General features: G+C 37.8%; 1 protein-coding gene across 1 annotated transcript in view; it reads right to left on the bottom strand.

Annotated features, from left to right (window-relative positions):
• Positions 1 to 1,296: 1,296 nt before the first annotated feature.
• Positions 1,297 to 24,459, bottom strand: part of KDM5A (lysine demethylase 5A) — a 115,994-nt gene continuing 92,831 nt past the window's right edge. The window contains exons 20-28 of the mRNA XM_071210118.1: positions 22,919 to 23,057; positions 20,254 to 20,433; positions 19,498 to 19,659; positions 16,169 to 16,720; positions 15,669 to 15,812; positions 12,777 to 12,936; positions 11,625 to 11,845; positions 8,215 to 8,625; positions 1,297 to 2,631 (exon numbers count right to left, since the gene is read on the bottom strand). Coding sequence (XP_071066219.1) covers positions 2,425 to 2,631; positions 8,215 to 8,625; positions 11,625 to 11,845; positions 12,777 to 12,936; positions 15,669 to 15,812; positions 16,169 to 16,720; positions 19,498 to 19,659; positions 20,254 to 20,433; positions 22,919 to 23,057 — 2,176 coding nt within the window. The 3' untranslated portion in view covers positions 1,297 to 2,424. The remainder of the gene's footprint in view (positions 2,632 to 8,214; positions 8,626 to 11,624; positions 11,846 to 12,776; positions 12,937 to 15,668; positions 15,813 to 16,168; positions 16,721 to 19,497; positions 19,660 to 20,253; positions 20,434 to 22,918; positions 23,058 to 24,459) is intronic.

The raw sequence follows: 24,459 nt of genomic DNA, 5'->3' as shown, positions 1-24,459 counted from the left end.
AAGAAGCTAAGAAAGAAAAGTTGAAGCCAACTTTTCCAGCATCCTCATGACCCTCTTCTGATGGCAGAAGAGTTAGCAGATGATTAGGAAGGGAAAATAAAAATTTAAAATGTAATCCAGGCAGCCATCACTTAAAAACTGCATTCAATTTTTAGCCTACAAATATTTGAAGACTTTTACAAAGAACAAAAGGCAAAATATATTGTGCTTTCTTCCATAATGTCAACCAAATGAAATTCTTAAATATCTTTATATAGTTTGCCAAAACGAAAACTTATGAAAATTGGTTAATTACCTTGCAATAATCTCCATTGAAATTTTAACTTGTACACCCATACCTGAGATAATGTCTCAAGATACAAGCATAGCAATACAACACTCTCTTAACAGGTCAAAAAAATGTTATATAGAATTAAGGGGAGAGTGACTAAAAAATAGGTAGCATGAACCACAGAGAATGCATTTATAGAAACTGGATTTTATAGGAAAGCTTTTACTTTTTTTTTTAGCAAGATGCCTTTTGAGTTAAATCTCATACCCATTCAAACTGTAACTGGACAGTACATTTCACTTCTAGTTACTAGAAGACATTTCCTTAAAAGAGACTGGGCCAAATGGGGAAGAAGACACTGTAAGCTGTCCTATGGGTCAACTTACCTCCCCCCTTTTAAAGGAAAACTGATGAATTTAAGTCAAAACACAATTTTCACACCAAAATAAAGAGTCACAAGATAGTAAAGACAAAAGAAAAACACTATTTTTAGTAGGGTTTTTTTTTTTGTCCTTTATAAAAAAATTAGTCCCTTCTACTAAGAGCTTATGTACAGCTTGCTTAATACCTGAACAAGAACAGGAACACAACAGGAGGGAAAAGACAGAGCACCGTAGTTTCAAACATTCACATACCAAAACAAAAACAAAAACAAAAAAGCCAGCACAGACTAGAGTCCAAGTTTCCCAACAAACAGGGAAAAGTCCCAACACATAAAAAGAAATATAATTATCTATTTGAACAAAAACAAGATGGAAGCTCTGGTCAGAAAAGGATGGAAAAGGACGTGGTAACTCCTTGTACTACAAGGAAGGAATTGAATTCTTTATTAAAAAGCGAAAAATAAAAAGCAAGCCCCCAAATGGATTTTTGATGCCAAAACTCTGTCTTATGTTGCTGGTAACAGTAAATATATATATATTTATATATTTATATATTCATATATGTATATTAAAAAAGGAAAAATAATCTATTTATAGAACAGTCAGTAGTCAGAGACATTTAGAAAAAAGTAAAAACAAGTCCTTTTTTTTTTTTTAAATGGATTTACTAAAACAACCTCATCACCCAGAAGTACTACAACCCCATATCCTCTGTATAAGCCAGGATGATGCTCAAGAGCATCTGCTGTTGCTCAAGGACCACAATCAGATATTGCCAGTGTTGGAAACAGCAGACATTGGGGTTGGGGTTGCAGGGAAAAGCTGTTATTTGCTGGTCTTGCTCACGGCCATGCCTGAAGCCTGGTGATATCTGGAATACTTGTGAATGAAGGTTTCCCCCAAAAGCATGCATTACCGCTGCTCTGTAAGAAATTCTGACTTGTCTTCTTTTCTTTTGCAGAAGCCTGGATCCATGTACCTGCTCTTCTCTAAGATGTAGACCCAAGACAGCAAGACTTTATAAAGCTAAAAGGCTCCTTTGCCTTGAAATTTTAAAAAAATTCTTCTTCCCAGAATTCAGTCTTGTCATATTTCTGAACAAGATGACATCCTCTTCCCTTAGGAAGACAGGGTGATCTGCCTCAGGTGGTGAGAGGATCTTTTCTTCTTGACACAAACAAGCACAAAGTAGCTGATGTCTATGACTGTGCTACTTACTATCCCATGACTTCTAACAGGAATAATTTCAGCCCTCTTCCTCCTAGTTGGATCTGTAGAACATTGGGTGCCCAGTAACAGTGGAACTTTGCCTCCTTTCCAACTATTCCAACTAAGGAGATCCAAGCAATCAGCACCATGTATGCCTCCAGATAGTGCTCCCCCTAGGTTGTAAGCATCTAGCTAATATCAACTAGTCACAAGCCACATCCCACAGCATCTGCTAGCACACCAATGTACTAATAATGCTAACCAGCCACCCCAGAGCTCAATCAAGTGTCTGACCTTAATGTGGCAAACCATACTCAGAGGAAACATCTGAGTTGAAATATTGGCTGCAATACCAAAGAAAACACTCTCTGCACAGATGTGTTAATAGATAAAGTAGCTCACACAGTCTATGCAAAGAGGAAGCCAACACTAAGAAGACTTTCTCTGAAGGCCATTTGTCTTTGGAAACAACTTTCTGAGTGGATCTAAACCACTCTACTTGACAACTAAGATCTCCATGTGGTCCATTTCCCTCCATGTCCCAAACTAACAAAGCATTTGCTAACTGGTCTCCTTAAGATCCTCCATTGGTAGTTTGTAGCTCATTATGAAGGAAGGAGGTGGTGCTTGACCTGGGCTATCTGGCCCCTGCTTCTTTGCACAGTTTTTACAGATGTAATCTTCATTTTCAGCCATTTCTGGAGATACACCCACACAAACTTGATGAAACCACTCATCACAGCCACCATCACACTGTACCCAGTCTACCTGTAGGAGACAAGAGTGGGGAATGTTTAGGTCACATAAATATTACGCCTGGAACAGAAGCAAACCAAAGAGCTTTCTTGGCTTAAATGATAGCAAACAGTTGGGATGTCCAGAGAAAGACAGTAACTTCTTATGGGGTTATTTCTTAAAGAAAGAAGCTGGGAAGTTAATACCCCCAAATTATATTTTACCATAGTGTGTCCACAAAATTAGGCCTCTTAGGTACTCCATTTCCTCATGAATATCTGGGGCTCCTTGTGAGGCAGAAACATGTTTAAGAAAAACTTGACGAAAAAGGAACTTCTAATAGAGCAGCTAAGTAGTTTTAGCTAATATTAACAATTTCTAGGCTCTAAGACAATGCAATTAACAATCAAGAAAGGAAGAGTACAATAATGTGAAGGCAATCCTGTGTATTAGCTTTATTTCAAAGAGATAAGCCAAAATACTAAGAACATTAAATACCTTTTTAGAAAAGCAGTCACATAGGCCACTTTTAAAACTAATATTTTTTATTCTTCTCTTCTTCCGTTACAAATACAACTCCCTATAAAAAGTTAGCAAATATCAGAGGTCAAGTCTTACAAATTAACCAATTATAACAGTCAAAGTCACAGGTCAATAGATCACTCTGGGGCTTAAAATTAAAGTCTGGAAAACTGATGGGTCAGTGGCAAATGCCAGGCAAACTTGACCCCTCAGAGAATACTATGACCATAGGAGGCTGGAAAGGGACTGTACTTGGTGACCTTAAGCCTTGGACCTAGAGTTAACAATAAAGTGACTTAGCTTTTATATCTGGAGGATGACTGTGTTGATTTTTATAGCTAATGTCATGGCAGACAACAGAACTTTTTAAGATTAAAGAGCTACTTTTCCTCTATCCAATCCAAAGGCTGATAACTTCACTGGCAACATAGGTAGCCACTTAAAACAACGAGCTTTGCCAGATTTCAGAGCAAGGTAAAGGGTAAGAAAATATCAAAGAAGTACCTCAGTACAGATATAAGAAAGAACAAAGGAGAGACACTTTGCCCAAGTAAATGAGTTTCAGACTAAGTGAGTGGTTTTCATAATTAGTTTCTTAAAAATTATAAAAAATTTGTTAATGATTTTTTAAAACTTAAAAATTACCAAAATCATAGTTTTATTAGTAATTTTAGGGCTGTAATAAAGAGATGGGGGAAATCATTTGTCAAAATAATCTTTTTGCTCTTATTGTTCCTATTCCAAGAGATCTAGATCTTAAAGACAGTGTTGTGTAGTGTAAGGATTAATGAACTCAGAAGTCATGAATTTAAGGCAAGTCACTTAAACCTCTTTGAGACTCCAGGTTCCTCTTCTGTAAACTGGAGATAACATCTCATTTACAGAAATACAGAAGAAGATCAAATGAAATACTGTATGGCAACACAGGGTTTTGGCACTTTTAGAGATCAAAGTCTCATGGATTTACTAATTACCTGATTTTACTCAAAATATTCACCTTGATATAACTGCCTGCAGTTGTGCATCTCAAATGTTGTATCAGAACCACCTGCTGTGTTTGTTAAAAATATAGCTGAGATCCATCCCCAAATCACTAACTCAGAATATCTGGGAAGTAAGGACCAAATGACTACATTTTTAATCACAGGTGATTCTTATATATTCTAAACTTAATCATCTGTCCTTTGTAATATTTCTTCCTGTAAATTCAGAGCAATTTAACAATTCCTTCCTAAACTGAATCTGATTTTTTGTTCTGTGTTAGGGCAATGTCTAGATTCTCAAGTCTGTATGGCAAAAAAAAAAATAAGATCAGAATGTTCTTGTTGTGGCAAAACTGTAAAGAGCTAGAAAAGGCAGACAACGACTTCTGTGCAACAAAGTAAAGTAAAAATACAGGCATTGCAAGCAGGTAGAGATTTATGAAGTGCTAGCTGGGTAGTAGATGAACACAAATAAGAAACACAGGATGAGTGTTTCGGTTGTTTGAAGCTGGAAAAGAAACAGTATATCCAACTGGGAAGATGAACTGTGGTTCTTTGGGTTGCTCAGGTGTGAGGTGTTATCCTGTTTCTAATGCCACCATGGACTAACTACCTCTAACCCTACTACCACTATCTTGCTTAATCCAATCCAGTCCCCTTTCATGCCCATCTATACAACAAGAAAATTACCAATTTATTGGTATTTGCTGCCATGAAATGTCCCATGTCTGGCAAGACCCAACTCTGCCCTATATTCATTTGCTTCCAGTTTCTCAAAGTTAAATCTATCATTCTCTTTCAAATAAAACATTTTCACTTTTGTGAAAATGCCTAGAGAGTTCCGATTCTAAGCCTAGCTCTTCCATCATTCCAAAAGAGTATATAACTTCCCTTTTGAGATATTCTTTGGTACACAGATTCTATTCGAGCCTATAGGTTATATTACAATTACCCTGATAATCTGGAATGGAAAAAAAAACAACTTTCTCTTACCAATATCTTTTTAGCATATTCCTCTACTAACAATCAAACTTGAATTCTACTTTTGTTTAAAAATGCCCATAAATTCATAGGGCAAAATGAAAGTTTTGGGGGTCAAATGAATCCACAGAAGGGTAACAGACTGACTATATTATAGGTCAAAACTCCCATGTGGTAGGCGGACACCCCATCCATCGGGCCAAGTCCACTTCCCAGTTCTGTTATTTTTAAAATTCCTTTCAGCTTGAACTTAATTTTATAACTGATGCAAGAGACATAGTTTTTTTAAAAACCCTTTTACATTATTCTATTTTTCTTTTCTCTTTCTCAAACATCTTGAGCTTGAGGCTAGGTAGATTCAAGCACTCTTTCCTCTAATTTTTACAAGAAAATCTACACATTTTTTTGGGAAAGTCAAAATAATTACTGGTTAAAAAGTGGTAAAGGCAAATTTATCTAAGTAAGAATGAGTACTAGAAGTTACTTTTGTTATATGATATTTTAAAGAACATAGAATATCCCTGAAAAAGCATTCTTTATCATATTTGTTCTGAAAATATGTGCCAGACATTAATTTGGTTTTCTTGGAGAAACACTATATTTCAAATTGAGAAAGCTGTAAAATTCTTTCCAAAGAATTTTCAAAGAAACACAATTTTTATTTAGCTAAACTGCTGTTAGGAACAGACTTGGAGAAGCATAAAAACTACAAAATAGCAACTACAAGAGAATGTCTATAATATGAAATAATTTCTATTTAAAATTGAGCACATTAGAGAAATACAACACTTAGTAAATTTCCTTTATACAAGCTTATGATAGGTTATGGCACATACTGATCACTTTTAAGTTTTTAAACAGTTTAAAATAGACATTTTCTTTGAATACTCAGCTAAATCTCCTTTTGCCCCATTAAAGTGTAGATGATTCCTTTCTAGATTTTAAAGAAATTATTTATAATATTAGGAGAGCAAATCTCAGGGCTCACTTAAAAAAGATGATCACATTTTCACTTTTATATCACATTTTAGTTAACAAGTACTTTCATAGAGAGTACCTCATCCTATCCTCATAACCCTGTGAAGTAAGCAAGGCAAGTATCAATTTAACAGTTTTATAGCAGATGAAAAAAAAAAACTGATGGTAGAGTTTATATGTGTAAGAAGACAATGGGATAATAAATGAACTGAACCATGTTTACGATGCCGGGGAGGGGAAAGATTATTGGAGAGGGACAGTGAAAAAGGAGAAAAAAGAGAAGGTGAAAGGTACAGATGGATATAAGATACAATAAGTAGGAAAGCCTAAAAAAAAAATCACTATATCTTGCTGCTGGCTCTGAGAATGCTATAAAATTAATTAAGAGAAAGAAAATGGGGTAGGTTCTGGCAATACTGAGTTGCTAATACTTAGGCACCCAAAAAGAGTTAACCCTCCATCAGTCTCTTTGATAAACAAGTTCAGATGTTAATAAATTCAAAATAAAAGATAAAAATAACACATACACATATAAAATGCTTAATGGATAAAGCAAGACACCAAGAACAGACAGTATGACAACTACATAAAATGAACATATAAAAAAAGGACTGGAAGGTTAGACACTAAAATATCTATAGCTGTTGTCCTTCGAAGGTTGGACTATGAGATATATGTTTATTTTCCAAAAATGAATGGAAAACCCCTAATAAAAGTGATTTAAAGATGTGTCATTTGGTTATAAGAAAATTTTTTTGTTTTGATTTGTTTTTACTTATATTTCATATAATTGGTGAGGTCAATAGTGGACCTCAATATGGCACCAATATTACTGGAGACCGTCTGGTCTGGGAGCCAGTGAACCAGGGTTTTACTTTTGGTTCTGCCACTCTGTGACTCTGGCCACATCATTAATCTTCATTGTGTCTGTTTCATCATTTGTAAGATAAAGAGCCTGAACAAGGTGATCTCTTGGTACCCTCCTTTTCAAGCTCTAAAAATTTGTGTTTGAGAAGGGAATCAAGAGTATACTGCAGGGATCAGTGAGGCAGCTGTATTTATTCTGTTCATATTTTAAAATTGAGGGGCTACAAAAATCCTAAATATCAAGTGACATAAGAATAAACAAAATTAAAATGATGAATCTATTCATAATCTTGATAGGAACTATAATGCATGCCTCTATAGTCATTCAATGAACTGGGATTTTTCATAAAGTCTATCTTTTATAGAAGTTCATAAAACAAATATTACCTAAAGAATAACAATCACATAATTAATAAACCTATAATTTAGGGCTGAGAAATTTTAAATAACACCTTTAAAAGGCAGAATTTGAGAAGTTAATCTAAAAACTTAGGTAAAGATAATAAAATTTAGGGTTGATTATAGTTAAGTCATCTGAATAATTTACATTTCATCTAGCATATTTGAATTCTTAAAATCTTACTCATTTAAGAAGAAAAAATTAAAAGCTAAAAACCAAAGACAGGATTTCCTGTACTTAAGCTGATCAATTTTAAGGCCACTTAAGATTTGCGTCCCAAGCGAAAGCAGAGCAATACAGTCTCTGGATTTGGTCAGACCTATAACTATCACAGGCTTTATGCCAGGAATTTGAAAAAAATATATTCTTTTCAGGAGAGTGCACATAGGCCTGAGCATGGAGAAGATATGAACCAAAAGGGAAGAACTAACTCCTTAGTTTTAGGTCTTTCAACACCTCAATCTTATTGCAATTTGCCAGAGTTCTTAGGAACATTGACCCAGGATTTTTTTTTTTCAGGCCTCTGTGGCTAACTGACAAGGTATTTAGTTCTCTCACTCACCCTACGTGGCTGGCACAGACTATTCTGAAACTCATACCCCCTGTATACGAAATGCACTGCCTCCAGGGATTATCATATAGCCTCTCTCTCTGGTCTCATTAATTTCACTAGATACAGGATTTTTAAAACACAATACTTCTATTAACCTCACTGACCTAGGAGCCTCATTATTCAAAACCATTTATAGAAACTGTAGAAAGTAGATTATCCCAGAGGCTCAAACCCTGGGATCAAAAACAGACTACCGCCATATCACACATATGTCTCCATGACTGTTGATCTTTGTCCTCTCTCACATTTGACTATATATAGTTAGAACTCACCTTGTCCTTGCAGGGCCTTTGACAGTTTTGTGCTGCACATACTGCATTCTCATCATCAGATTCCTCTGCTCCTGACCAGTCATATTTTGAGGGGATGTCTAGCACTTTTTTCTCTCTCTTCTTCTCAGTGTTCTCTTTTACAAGTTCAACTTTGGCTGCAGCAGCCTTCTCCTTCTTTTTCTTTCTCTCTTCTTCTTTTGCCAGTTTCTTGGCCAGTTTGTTCAGCTCCTTTGATTTGTCTGCACTTAATTTTAGTTTTTTCTTTTTAGGTTTGTCCATTTTCTTCAACTCTTTGGACTTTGGTTTGCCTTCTCCAAAAAGCTGTTCTACTTTTTCTAGCTTCCGTTTCCGTTTCTTCTCTGAAGACTCCTTTCCTTTTATTTTTAATGGTTTCTCTTCCATGCTGTCATCCTTCAAAAATATAAAATTAGAAACAATTTTAAAGCAAGACATTTAAAAATAGTGCTGTTCTTAAATGAAGATAACAGTAGAAACTAATGACAAGCTCTAAGACATGTATCATATTTTTAGCCTCCTAGGGAAAAAAAAGGCAAAAACATTCAGTGTTAGCATATATTAATCTAGTCTGTGGCATCTCTCTCTTTTTTTTAAGGAGGTACCACTGAGCTATATCCACTCCCCAATGAGAGTCTGTTTTTCCATTTGTTGGTTTGTTTGATTTTAGGAGATACCGGAGATCGAACCCAGGACACCTTGTACGTGGGAAGCAGGCACTCAACCATTTCAGCTATATCTGCTCCCCTTTAGGATCTCTCTCTAAATGACATGAAAACATAAACAGAAATCTAAGAATCTTCTAAATTACCCAATAATTTGGATCTCATTTACCACTAACAAAATTCTTTATTAATTCAATTATTAAATTCTTGGTGGTTAAGAAGCTATGAAAAATGTCAGGAAAATATACACAACTGCATCTATAATCTCATTACAAAGGGTGTGTAGTTACTCTGACAAGGAGCAGACTATAGCTGATGTGATAAAGTGAAAGAATTTTCTTTTCAGCTTTCTAATATTGATGCTGTTTTATACCAGTGTAATAAACATTAAAAATCTTAACAGTAAAAGTGCATCTAATAACGAAGAAATGGTGGAGCTAGAAAAAGAAATACTGAAAAACAAAATATAACTAGATAACTACTTAGGCAATAACTTCTGATTAGTCTTTTATTGTATTTATTTATTTTTTTAATTTGGCTCTGTTTTGGGGAGATTCTGGATTGCAGAAAAGTTGTAACTATGGCAGGGGAGGATCACTGGTGTGGGGTATTGATGGTGGGAGATGTGTGGGGAGGGGTGCACCTGGGGCATGCCTCTATGGAATATGAATGTGTTCGAGTGGTCATGGGTTGATGCCTCAGTGGATTGAGACCCACACAATAATCCAAATAATACTGAATTCCCTTCCTGGGGAGTCCTGCTACATTCTCTAATAGAGTGGCAAGAATCCCAAGAGTACATGGGCAGTGCCTAGTGAAAGAGGAGAGATCAATATGGCAGACCCTTAATATTGATGCCTGTATTTATAAATCTTGTTCTAGTGAAATTGAAACTTAGCCTAGTATTATATACTGCCTAAGAGTTACCTCCTGAAAGCCTCCTTGTTGCTCCAATGTGGCCTTTAAGCCAAACTCAACATGTAAACTCTCTACCTTTCCCTAGCATGGAACATGACACCAAGGGATGAGCCTCCCTGGCACTGAGGGATTATTACCAAGTGACAACTAGCGATGCATTTGGAAAAGGACCTTGACCAAAAAGCGGGGGGGAGGGGGGGGATTTAAATACAAATGAGTTTTACAGCTATGAGATTTCAAACTGAGAAGGGAGACCATTTCAGAGGTTATGCTTATGCACGTCTTAGGAGGATGTCACTGACTGCCTCAGTTCCTGAAGGCTCTAGAGACATCTGGGCACTATAGGCAGGGTGACACAATCCCAGGAATTCAGCACCCTGTCAGTGGGCCCTACCTTGGAATATATGATAACCTTTCTCCCCCCACGGGAAAAAAAAAAAAAAAGGAAGTAACATCTGAGAATTCATTTTTCCACAGATTTGAGACCTGAGAATCTTTGACAGAAGCTTAAAAATTAGCAAAACCTGGAAGAATATTGGATTATAAATGCCTTTAATCTATCATATCTTGAAGATGACATTTAACCTCTTAATACTTTGTTCCTTCTATGTAAGAGAGAGTCAGGTGAGATACACTCAATGTACAATGGAAAACAATAAATTAAGCTACCTTCAATTTCATTTGTAAACCAAAACCAGAAACTACAATATGCTAAATATGTCACTGTTGGTGCCACTGTACATGCCATTAAATGGAAACAAGGGGGCTAATGAATACTAGAAGCCAGATGCCAGAGTTCCTAGAGTTAGCACCCAAGTCTTGGTTTTTACTAGATGTGTGATCTTGGCAAGTTTCTACCTCTCTGATTTTTAATTTCCTCATATGTAGAATGGCGTAAAAACTTGCCCTGACTATCCCTCTCCTACCTCCCTTCAGGATTATGGTGAGGATCAAATGAGACCACAGATAAAAAAACACAGACATTTACTCACTGCTATACAAGTGTAACATGAATGTGGACTTTTCCTCCCACCCCAACCTAGTTACTATTTAACCACCCTCTTTCTTTTTTAAACCACTATATTCTCCCGACTAACTCTGGGCCCTCCAACTGTAGGAGTCTGAGCTAAAGAGGCTGTTCTAAACTGGTAGCTTCCTGCCTTCCCCCCATTTCTTCTATTTTTTTTTCAGTAAAGATTGATTTTTATTTATGCCCCCCCCTCCCCCCGCTGCCTGCTCTGTGTCTATTTGCTGTGTGTTCTTGTGTGTCTGGTTGCTTTCTTGGCGGCACCAGGAATCTGTCACTTTTTGTTGCCTCATCTTGCTGTGCCAGCTGTCCATGTGGCACCACTTCTGAGCAGGCTGTGTTTTTTTCGTGTGGGGTGGCTCTCCTTGTGGGGCAAACTCCTCGCGTGCAGGACTCCCCTATGCAAGGGACACCCCTGCATGGCATGGTATTCCTTGCATGTGGCAGCACTGTACATAGTGGGCTAGCTCACCACACGGGCCAGGAGGCCCTGGGTTTGAACCCTGGACCTCCTACACGGTAGGAGGATGCTTTATCAGTTGAGCCACATCCGCATCACCCCCCATTTCTCTTTAGCAAAAAACGGATTTTGAAGAAATTTATGTTATATAAAATCTCGATAAAGAAAACCAAAAAGCAGAATTACCTTGGCTTAAGTGGAAGAGTAAGAACGCCGAAATATTGGCCACTCAGCTGTTCTCCTGCCATCATTTGGGGTACCTCAAAGAAACTAAGCATTCTAAACAGTTTTAAAACCACTGTTTAAGTAAGTTTAAAATCCATACCTCCATGATATGCAGGAATCTGTCTTCAGAGGGTGGGTGTGTGGCCTGTAAAATCCGCCATATATGTTGAGTCTCATCTAGAGATACTTCTAGGAGATCTCCAACCATCATAAGTTCTTCCAGCTGGGCTTTAGCTCCAGGTGACAACTCCAACACTGGGGGTTCCAAACTTCGGGGCACCAAAGGGCTTTTTCGAGGTTGTTTCCTAGGGGTGCTAGAACCTTTCCCAAAAGAAAAAAACAAAACAAAAAACCCTAAGACTAAACAAAAAAATGAAAACTATGGAAAAACTGTTTTCAAAGTAAATATTTAGGGGAATGGCTCCTCCTTCCCCAATACTGGCTTTATTTAGATACCTGGATTGGCTGCATCAATATAAAAGCAAAAATGAAATTAAAGACAGAAAACAAAAAAAAAATATGGAATTCCAAGGCCCATTCTAAAAAAAGGGTTCTTTTATCAAATTCTTTATCCTGTGGGCAAGGGCAGTGCAAGTGTGCATACACACACTGGGAGGGGGGCAGGTAGGGAGGAATCTAATCCATACTCTCTCCGTTTTAGGGACTATTGAGAAAATTAAGCATATAGCTATCCCTTATGAATAGTTATGTTCCTAATAGAAAAATAAAATAAAATTTCATAAAATTTTCAATTTTATTATGAAGAAAGAATCACCCTCTATCTTCTTCTAGATGTGTGACCTAAAGCAGTGTGACTTATCTTCTTTGGGGAAACAGAAAGTGAACATAATGGAGAAATCATCTACCAAAGCAAGGAAGAATTATCCAAAACCAGAACAACTGCATTTAAAAAGCAGTGAGTTCCTCAACAATTGGTAATGATCAAATAAGGGGTTAAATGACTACCTTTCAGGGATGTTACAGAGATGAGATATTGGACTAGATAACCTTTAAAGATCTTCTGATTAAGATTCTATAATTTATGTAAGTTTTAAAGTTATAATCTAGTGATAGAAAACGTAAATAAGGGTTTGACTTTCCCTAACCAAATAGCATTTTCAGATTCTGTCAGCATTTCATGACCAGGAATTATATTTAATTTAGGAGAGACTATAATTATTTTTGATTAATACAATGCTTCTTCTCACTGGCTTTAGATTTATCTTCTCCACTTTTTATAAAAGAGTAATACCTTGAGAGCAACTCTTAGAAGCAGAAGAATAAGCATGTTCTGCACAAAATGAAGGTGCTGTCCACATGTGGGTCACCACCTCCTCAGACTTAATGGGAATCTCCTCATCACAAAAAAGGTTGGGTTCCAAACTACTAGAGGACTTCACACTGGCTGTGTCCTGAAGAAGAAAAAAGGATGGGTATATCAGAGTTAGAATCACTTAATTTAACCTATGCCAAAGATCTAAATGCAGGCATTCAGATTAAAGCTTCTAATATACTAAAAATATGATATTAAAAATATATTAATATATATGAGATTAAATAAGATAGAAAGTGTCCACTGGGACGAAATGAACATTAATTATAGTTTCAAGACAAGGGGAGCACCACAAAGTTCAAACACAAAACAAAACAAAACAAAACACCATAGTGATAATAAAATTCTAAGAAATTACTATCTTCTATAGTCCAAGCCCATAAAAACTCCTGTACCAACAAGGAACCTCGACTCTTTAAAAGAAAAGGAAAAAAAAAAGGGAGGGGGGATGCTAAAGAAGGGTTTAGATGTGACATCTTAAAGACACAAACCATTTAATCCTCCAAAAGTTTTCAAACCCTAAAAGCTTACCAATTACTCTTACTTAATACAATGAAGACACGGACTAATAATATACAAATTATACTACTCTCCTCTTGACAGTTCTAATGAAAACCTGAGGAGTGAGATGATGATCCCATGGAGTTCATTTCCATAACCTCACTTGTACAGCCATTTAATGGTCAGGGCGCAGACAGGAAGACAGAAACCACACCAGGTATTTCAACACACAGAATTTAATGTAGGGAATTGGTTACACACACAATGAAAGACTGAAAAGGGAAACACTGCAGTAACAGGACAATAATTGCAGGAAAAGAATTACTATCCCTAGGGCATGAGGGGACAAAGGAAAACTAAAAAGGAAAACACAAGTATCAGAGGCCTCTAAGCTACAGCAAACAGGTGTTTCTAGTATTTAAGTAAAAAGTTAACTAACTCATACCTGGCACAGGATACATTTCCTTTTAGCTGCTCTCAGTCAGCCTACATAGCAACCTTATAAACAAAGATGGTCTTTAATTTCTGGGTAACAAGGTGCTTAAAACTTACTTCAACATGCTAATTCAAGTTTCAAATTTCCTCAAAGCATGAAAATTCCCTCATTAAAACGGTCCCTGGAATTAAGAATTCATGCTTACCTTGAGAAAAATATTTTCCAAAGGATGAATTTATAAGACTTTATGATGGATATTTTTTACATTCCAGGAGTTTTAATGGTGACAGATTCATGTACTAAAAATTGAGCAGTTCCTACCTGATTTACATGCTAAAAGACAAAGATAAGATAGTTAAGGGGTATGGAAAAGGATCTCCCCTCCCTGTAGTTCTTTGGAGGCAATTTCTTTCATCAGGGTAGGAACTACCTAGTTTCAGGTATAGATTTTAAACAGAGCAACTAAGAATAATATAAAACAGATCAATGGATTAACTGTGACTTGGCAGGATTTCTACCCAGATCATGATGTTAGATAAAAAGATAAAAAATTTGCACCTGACTTGTAAGTGACATGAAATGACAATGAAAGGCCAAAAGGATCCAACACAAAACAAACTTGCCAAACCTTCTCTTTACTATCAGTGTGGGGTCATTATTCAAAATAATATTGACAGGAAATAATTTACTCTAGCTGTAACGATAACTGCAAATTCTAACCATGAGACTAAGAATTTCACGCATCTCTGAATATGACATCTCATCGTACACCACCAAGATGTGAAATTAGAAAGACTCAAAGCAGTTAGAATGGGATTCTGAAAGCACAACCAGTCAGACTTTAACAATCTAAGAAAAAAAAAATCTGAAATCAGTCATGAAGGCTTTCAATAACCTAAATACGTATTTTTTTCTAATTCCTCTAAGCCCTAAGAGTCACAAGAGACAGATTTAAAAAATATATATAGGGAAGCAGATGTGGCTCAGGCGATTGAGCTCCCTCCTACCACATGGGAGAACCCGGGTTTGATTCCCAGTGCCTCCTAAAGAAGACAAACAAGACAGCGAGCTGACGTGACAGGCTGGAATGGCAAGCTGACACAAGAGATACAAGGAGATAAACAATGAGAGACACGACAAAGCAGGAAGCAGAGGTGTCTCAAGCCATTAGACACCTCCCTTCCACATGGGAGGTCCAGGGTTCAGTTCCTGGTGCCTCTAAAAGAGAAGACAGGCACACAATGAAAAGACATAACAAGTGCAAACAATGAAGAGGTAGGGAGAAAGAAAAATAAAAATAAATCTTTTTTTTTTGTTGTTAAAGTTACATCCATATGTATCCCAGGCCCATATTTAAAAACCATATATACAGAGGGAAGCAGATATGGCTCAAGCAGTTGAGAACCTGCCTTGCACAGGGCAAGTCCGGGTGCCTCCTAAAGAAGACAAACAATGAGCAGACAAGGAGCAGACATCAAGCAAAAACAACGAGATCAGATCATTAGCAAAATAAAAAACAACAACAAGCAGACGAGCAAAAAAAAACCCAAAACGAGCTGGGAGTGGATGTAGCTCAAGAGGTCCTGTGTTCAGTTCCTGGTACCTCTTCAAGAAAACAACAAACAGACAACGAGCAAAAAAACAAAAAGCAAACAGAGAGGGATCCATGGCAGGAGAAGGGGGGATATATATTCCTATAAAAATTGTTGTTCTAGGAAACCATAATATTTGAAATTTTGAAAAAATGCTAGTATCATAAATCAGGATAGAGAGATGACTAGCTTTCTCTTCCACTTGCAGCCTTATCAGGGTCCAATAGCTGTGATAACAAATCCAATGACGAGGCAGGTACCCACACAGACTGCCCACAGTACCTTCATGTCATAGCCATATGTTTCCCTAATATCTTCATCAGAATCTGTTTCTTCATCATCATAGTCCATTGTTTGCCGAGGGGAAGATGATACACTGCTCACTGCCCGGTTAAAAGCAGACTGCTGGAAACTAGTCAAGTGTCCCTAAACAACAAACAATTACAGGATGAACAGATACACCTACAAAACAAACATGGGTAATTCATATGTGCTTAAGACTACCAAAATATAATGAACTCTTATTCTTCAACAGTTTAACAGAGATCACATTATTTGGTTAGGATATAAGGTCCACTTGCATATTTCCAGGTAAAATGACCGAAGTATATATCAAAGAAAATGCTATGTGTGTGTGTTGGAAGAAGATGCTATGGATAGCATAGTTTCTGGCAAGTTACTGTTGTCTTTTTAATCAATTGGTAAGACAGATGTGATTTACTATTGACATGCTGACAAGTATTACCCAACAAAATAAAAAAGAATGTAAATCCTAAACTTGCCTGTAAGTCAGGATTGGCAGCTGCTTTTTGGAGTTCTGCACTGATGATCTTTTCCGTTTTCTCTCGAGCTGCCTGTTCCACCATACGCTGGCTCAAAACTGACAGTTTTGCCAGTGCAGAGGACAGTTCATCTGTAGCTAGGGCCTGACGTGCTCTATCCTGCCAACTCATAGCACGTTCTGTCAAACATTGTAGGGCTTCTCCTTCAGGCAACCGTACAGGTAACTTCTGAAGGGATACCAGGAGTGACAAAATAGTCTCTAGCCTGGGCCTTCGAGACCGCATACAAAGAGGACAAAGGAATTTTACTTCTTTAGCCTGCCAGGTAGACCCTTTTTTCTGGGAACTTGATTTAGGAAGAGGCACACAGCTGTTATGGAACCAGTCTTTGCAGAGCTCACACTGTAGCATAAACCCACTGGCTGTCTTGCGGCAAACACAAAATTTTACTTCTTCTATGCGGTCCACCATTGTCATCTTGGCTAGGTTGGCTGCTCTAAGAGAATGCATGGCTTCAATCTCTTTTTGTTCTCGTTCTTTGAAAACTGCCACCTGTATACAACAAACATTTAACTGAAAGGAGTCACTGCAAAACCTTCTCCTCCCCCTGCGCCCCCAATACCCAAGCTGTGGTCTCAACAGTGACAAAACATGGTCCTTTAAAAAATATCAGTTGTATCAACAATTGCCTAAATTTTGGGAACACCTGGCAATTTCCATGCAAACATTCCTCATTTGTGAAACAGGCAAAGTGCTACCATATTTGATAATTTATATCAGTAGAGTACTTTAAACTCTTTTTAAAAATAAAATAAAATAATTCATTTCTTTCTCCCCACTCCCCTGCCCCACCCCAGTTGTCTGCTCTCTGTGCCCACTCGCTGTGTCTTCTGTGTCTGCTTGTATTCTCATTAGATGGCTCTAGGAACCAATCCTGGGACCTTCCAGAGTGGGAGAGAGGCAATCATTCTCTTGCACCACCTCAGCTCCCTTTCCTGCTACAACTCTTATTCTCTCTCCTGTGTCTCTTGTTGCATCATCTTGCTGTGCCAGCTCTCTATGTCCGCCAGCATTCCTGCTCAGGGTGGCACTCCCGTGTGGGCCGGCACTCCACATGGGCCAGCTTGCCTTCACCAGGAGGCCCTGGGCATCAAACCCTGGACCTCCTATATGGTAAATGGGAGCCCAACTCCCTGAGCCACATCCATTTCCCTACTTTAAACTCTTTGAAGACAGTTTTAATATAGCATACTTTGAAGTCAAGAAAATTAAGAAGCCTAACTCGAGTATTTATAAGCTGTTGATATGGGACATGACACAAACTCTCTGAATCTCAGAGAGATACATTTTTGAAAAAAAGATAATGCCAATCTCATTTGTTGTTTTAAAGATTAAATAAGGGGAAGTGGATGTGCTCAACTGATAGCATGTCTGCCTACCATATAAGAGGTCCAGGGTTCAAACCCAGGGTTTCCTGGCCTGTGTGGTGAGCTGGCCCACGCGCAGTGTTGCCGCACGCAAGGAGTACCATGCCACGCAGGGGTGTCCCCCACGTAGGGGAACCCCACACGTAAGGAGCATGCCCTGAAATGAGAGCTGCCCCATGCAAAAAAAGCACTGCCTGCCCAGGAGTGGTGCCGCACACACACGAAGAGCTGACACAGGAAGATGATGCAACAAAAAGAGACACAGATTCCAGGTGCCGCCAAGAATGCAAGTGGACACAGAAGAACACATAGCAAATGGACACAAAAGAGTAGACAACAGTGGGAGGTAGAGGGAGGGGAGAGAAATAAATAAATCTTTAAAAAAAACAAAAACAAAAAAGATTAAATAAGATAACGCATACATGGGAAGCAGGTGCTCAAGCACTGAGCTATATTCACTCCCCAGGCGTAATTCTTTTGCACATTATCCTAGGCTTCCTTTTAGATTGATGTGACCCGTTTTTTCAGCTCTTTGGTTCTGATTTTCAAATAATTATTACTTCACCTATTTTATCATCCAGCTGTTTTTTTAGTCATCTCAGCCACTAGAACTTGGAATGGTTTGCTCAACTGCAGAACTATGTCTCCAGCAGTCCCCCAATTTAAGGGCCCAACAAAAAAAGGAAATGAAGTATTGAATAGGTATCAACAGCTTGATAGGTATTGATGGGCTTGATGGGACTGATATTCTTATTGAAACCCATGACGGTTCCTTGAAATCAATACTTCCTCTAAGTGTTCAGAAACATATGGATAAACTTGATGGAGAGGAAAGGACTAAAGTTGACTTCAAAGAAAAAGGTATAACTGTCAGAAAGGAAACAGATGGAGGGGCAGGGAGTAGGGAAAGAGTTTAAAGGGAAAAGAAGAGATAAAAGGGATGAGTGTCAGTTTTTCAATCTGACACCACAGTGGAAATCCAAGTGAAAATGATCTTAATGTGATTAGACAGACAACATTGGTGACAAGGTAAGAGATGAGGGATGGAGATAATAATGTGAGGGTCATTTCTACCAAGGTGATAGCTGAAACAATGCAAGGGGATGAGCCTGAAAGAGGATGATTAAGAATAGGGATCAGGCTTATTAAAAAAGAAAAAAGTGTGGTGAGCTGGCTGGCCCACGCACAGTGCTGCCATGCACAAGGAGTGCCATGCCACACAGGGGTGTCTCCCGTGTAGGGGAGCCCCACATGCAAGGAGTGTGCCCTGCAAGGAGAGCCACCCCGTGTGAAAAAAAGCACAGCCTGCCCAGGAGTGGCACCGCACACAGAGCTGATGCAGCAAGATGACGCAATAAAAAGAGATTCCCGGTGCTGCCAAGAACACAAGCGGACAAAGAAGAACGCATAGTGAGAGGACACAAATGGACACAAGAGAGCAGACAATGGGGGGGGGGGGGGGGGGGAGAAATAACTAAAATAAATCTTAAAAAAAAAACAAACAACGGGGGGGGGGGGGATCAGGGAGCAAGGCCCAGAATCACCAGTTCAAAGAAAACAGAAGGGAAGTAAAGATAAAGTGATGATTATTGCTATTATAGCTCTTATATTTTGTTTCTAAGAGAAGAAATACTCAATCATGCTAGAACGTACCTGTAGAGAAAAAAGTAATTGAAGATGTTTGAAAGTGAGACAGTAATTATAGGAGTAAGGTACCAGAGTATATGTGAAAGGAACTGGGTCTGCAGTACAGATTTAAAAGTTAGTTAGAGGGAGAAACTACATCCTTTGAGATGGAAAGGAATGATTAAATGATAAACACAGAAACAGTGAATATGCTAATGTCCTCACAGAATTTTGTATTCACCAAGAACAATCAAGATCCATTACATAATTTCTTACCACCATGGCTGTATCTCTGGTTTCCTCCAATCCTTCCTCCAGATCACTCAGAGGCTCAAGGTCTAGATCCTTTTCTTTTTCTTTTTCTAATAGCTCTTTTACTTTTTTCCTTCTATTTTTACCACTTCCATAAATACCAATGTCAGTTCGGGGACTTAACACCTATAAAAATAAAACCAAATATGAACTCTGGTTAAAGAAAAAATCTTAAAAGTGAAAATAATAAAGGCACCATTTACTGAGCACTCACCATGAATCAGACACCCCCCAAAGGCCTTTGCACACATTATCTAATTCAACCCTCACAAAAACCCTAAGAAGTAGGCATTATCCTCATTTTACAAACAAGGGACACTGAGGCTTAGAAAGGCAACAACTTGCCCAAGAACACAGGGTCGGCAATTAGAGAGCCAGTCCTCAAACCCATTCAACCATTCCAAGTTGAAAATGAGAATGGATATTTCAATTTTGCTTCTGAGAAATAAGATCTTTCAGTGACAGAGTCTAATAACAACAGTGATAACATCCAGGCTGATTGCCTTGTCTGGACACAGGACAAGATGAACTGGAAATGAGTATGCTTAAGGCTCCAGATTTCAGGTTAACATCTGATATTACCTAAAATGAAGCACTTGTATATCTGTGACCAGATAAACTGAAAATAACCCTCATCAAACATTAGTACTATTACCTATAGGTGTGTTAAATTATCAACTACTATTTCAGTATGTGCAGATACAGCAAAACCACTTTTACCTGTAACAACGTATGGCTAGAATTCTTCTTAAGAAAGGTCCGCCCAGTTCGTTCTCTCCATGCGCGTGCTGCTGCTACCTGTGACTCCACTTGGGGCAGTGCATCAAGACGCACAGGGATAGGGCGTCCTTTAGTAGATAAGCTCTCCAGTTGCTCCAAGTAAGCATAGTTGCTGCCACTCTGGAAAATGAAAGGACAATTTCACATAATCTGAGTTCTCTAATGGAGCCAGACAATATATTACTGGAAAACTCTACAAAGGGTTTAGTGTTAAAATTAACACTAAACACATTATTAAATATTCTTTAAATCTGATTGCAAGGAAGCAGATGTAGCTCAAGTGCCTACTTCCCATGTACAAGGTCCTGAGTTCAATCCCAGTACCTCCTTAAAGAAAAAGTCTGAATTGCAGCTCTTAAATAAATATAACTTCCACTGTCCTACAGAAAATGTTTGTTTAAATTCACTTCTAAAAGAAAATCAATGTGTTGCCTCAGATTTCATTTACTTTATTAAGAGTGGAACCAGTAAGATGTTAAAACCAGTTCAAAGACCAATCTGAAGAAGAGACATGTAAATGCAATTAGGCATGAAGAAATGAATTGGATGTAAAACTGTAATATCATTACCAGACAATAAAATTATTGCACTCATCTTTTCTACAGTGTGGAAATCAATTGTACCACTACAGGCAAATTTATTTGCCTTCCTATAGACATAATTAATTTGTATTGCTCTCATTTGTTACAACTGCAGGGTTGTAAAATAGCTTAGCCAAAGAAAATCCAAGGTCTACACATCCCTGGAATCAGGTAATCCTGTAGGGTTCACTATACAGCATTCAGTTTTCCACTGAAAGGACATCCAGTAATCTCTTTTGCCCATTTCAAAGCCCTTCACAATTTTTCTGGTGAGCACCTCCACTTTGTTATATAAACAGAGATGAGATTGATATTTTCCTCCTAAGTCACAATGTTTCAAGATTTCCTGGTTAATGAAGTCATTACTGCTTTTAGAACTTATATACTGCTTTAAATTTACTAAATGCTTGAGTAATTATGGAGGTGTGAAGGTTACTATCAAGTAATCCATTCTAGTACTCTATTAACAAGTGGCAAGTACACTTGAAATGGGGACGGAAACTGAACTTTACAGTAATTCATACTAGCATTTTTTGATCAGATAAATACCCCGACAGCCATAATGTGTAGCCATACCTGTATGAAATGTATATATCCCCGTAACATTAACTGCTTTTCAAAGCCTATGAAAGCAGGGCACAGTTTTAGGCACTAGGTGTTGATATTCCAGTAAAAGGTTACTGCCTATCTGTTAAGTGATTAATTTGACTGTAAATTCCTTTAGAAAGATATACACTGAAGCATCTAGAAAAGTGAAAAGGTAAGAAACCTAAATCAGTTTTTAAAAAGAATAATGAGGTGGTTCTAGCTCTAGCAGGTATTATAATGATAGAATTAAATCACCATGGCACTGAGAAAAGAATAGATGGCTAACTGGAACAGACAAGAAAGTTCGAAGAGTCAAGAAATACAGTATTTACTACTATTCCTTCTTATGTCCAACAATAGCTATCTGACTACAAAATATCTTCTGGCTAAGCCTAGACTCAGCCTGCTCCCAACCCACGTATCCTAAAAGAAATTTTGCCTGTCAGCAAAGGCTGCCCACTTGCTCATAGCCTACAAAATGGTCTTTCCATGAAAAGAAGGGACTGGTGGGGAAATAGTCCTTCAAACTTACAGAGGAAACACATGACAGCTACCTATATCTGTCAACTTATGCTAATTATAAATAAACAGCTAACTAAGGATTACCAAACATTTGAGGACAACCAACTGCCTGAAATAGACCAAAGATGAAACAGGGGAAGTATAGGTGAAAACAGGTAAGTCAGAAAAAACAGAAGAGAAACAGTGGCAAAAAAGCAGGTCCTAGAAAAAGGAAAATGAAAAGAAATTTTAAGAAGTCATTGGAACTTTTACACTTAGAAATATGTTTTCTTGGGGTAGCAGTTTAGTGAAAGAGAAGTGGTTTCCTTTTAATTTGACTATGGTTCTCCAGTAAAGGTTATGTATATACTCAATAACATAAATGCTGCTTAATAGTTTTAATAATTCAGAAGAAACACATGTTCAAACATACTTTCATTTCTATCTAGCACTTATGTCATTCTGTTTTGAATTACAGATGGATAATGTCTCTCCGGCTAGTGAATACACTAATTTGAATTCCAGAAACATATTCTACCTATCTGCACATACGTCTCTTACATCTCTGCTCACAAACACCTAGAAAAATACCGTGAAAACTGCGGTATCTAGTGAATGTTAGTTTCATTTTCTTTTTCTGTCCCTTATTATAAAAGTAAGTCATGCACATGAAACAGATTTTAAAAATACAGCAGAAAATAAACTCCCTACTGCCAAGAGTTAAATAAATAGCTAATTCCCTCATCTTTCACAGCAAGGAATCAACTGACAAGTAATCTTTGAATAGGTACTATTTGCTTTGGTTTACAAAAATGGGTGGAAGAATAAGTTGATTTCAGGTACTTTAAATATTTTTATTATGACTATTTTAATCTAAAGAACTAAAGGATTCATCTGTGACATAGCATTTGAATGGTAGGATGATGTCTACTTACCTGAATAGCTTCCACTTTAGCTGTCCATTCTCGAGCCTTCTGTAAGGCTTCCTTCAGCGACAACACATTGGGTAGAAAGGCCGGAATGTTCTTGGCTTCGTTCACAATGCTTTCTAAACTTGTCATACTGTGCCGTGGTCTAAAGAACATAAAAATAGGGTGGGATGCATGAGGAAATGTCCAAATGCTACCAATGTTTAAATTACATTTTAGAGTCTACAGAGAATGTTCACATACACAATATCATTTGATTCTTACCATAATCCTGTAAGGGAGGCAAAGTAATTATTACTTTATTTTCATTTTACAGGTAAGAAAACTGTAACTTAAAGAAAATAAGTTATTTTCCCCAAAGTCATTTAATGTAATAAAATGGCTCACCTAAAATGTGGATTCATGATGATTCCCAAAACCCATACTCTATTCATTACACTACTCTATCTCTAATATAATTTAGCACAATATTGGAAGTTGTCAGAGATGCATATTGGACAGCAATGTAAAAAGCAAGAGACTTGAAATCTACTGATGGTGACGATATATATCACTTCAACTCAATTTAAGTTCTAGTTAAACAAAGATAAATAAAACATAGACCCTAACCTCAACTAACCAAAGTATAAGTATTAATATTATAATGGGAACTAAGAACAAATTACTATGAACTCACTACTATGGGAAGCAGTCATTAAGTCTGCCTAGGAGAGATGAGAAAGGCTTTAGAGCTAGTCCTTACAGAAGTGATTCTGACCAGTGAAAGATTAAAGAAACCAGGAATATAATGAATCAAGGCATGGAAAACATCTAAAAACAAGTTGGTAGTCCAATTTGGCCAGAGTAGCTGGAGGACTTCTAGGGTGATAAGGGGCTAAGAGATGGGAGATGAGATATAAAGTGGAGGAGGTGGGAAGGAGACTATAGGAGGATATAGGGGGGAATGGGCAAGAAAGTAAGATGCAAACAGCGTAAGACCCTTGAGAGTGATGAACTTTACCATACAAGTAAGGGGAAGCTGATGGCGGGAGTGGTTTCATCTTTCCTGAAACCTACTATGTGCGTGGCAATGTACTAGGTCCTAGAGATTTAACAAACAAGAGTGATATGGCGAAGGCCCCGGGTTTGATTCCCGGGGCCTCCTGGTGAAGGCAAGATGGCCTGTGCCGCTGCAGAGTGCTGAGAACAGACGTTGAGCACAAACAAGGGTGGGGGGATAAATAAATAAAGTTAAACAAATAAATCTAAAAAAAAAAAAAAAAAGGGTGATACAGTCCTTGCCTCACGAAACTTCTTAAATCTTGGGTGTGTGGGGGAGGGGGATTCTTTAATAAAGAATGATGCACTGTGGTAAGTGCAATGATAACACAAGGCTAAGGGCCACTGGAATCCAGAGCAGGAGTACCAAACTGACTTGGCAGGTGAAGGAAGTCTTCCCAGAAGTAACCTCTTGCTATCTCATCCTTTACTGGATAGGAGTTAGTAAAGTTGAGGTGTACCAAAGAGAAGGGCAGAGGAAAGAGGGTTCCACAGGAGAAAATATGCAC

This window comes from Dasypus novemcinctus, chromosome 20 (genome assembly GCF_030445035.2).
Source record: "Dasypus novemcinctus isolate mDasNov1 chromosome 20, mDasNov1.1.hap2, whole genome shotgun sequence".
Classification (NCBI taxonomy): Eukaryota; Metazoa; Chordata; class Mammalia; order Cingulata; family Dasypodidae; genus Dasypus; species Dasypus novemcinctus.
Note: the sequence above shows the minus strand (reverse complement) of the source record. Positions and strands in the feature narration are given on the sequence as shown.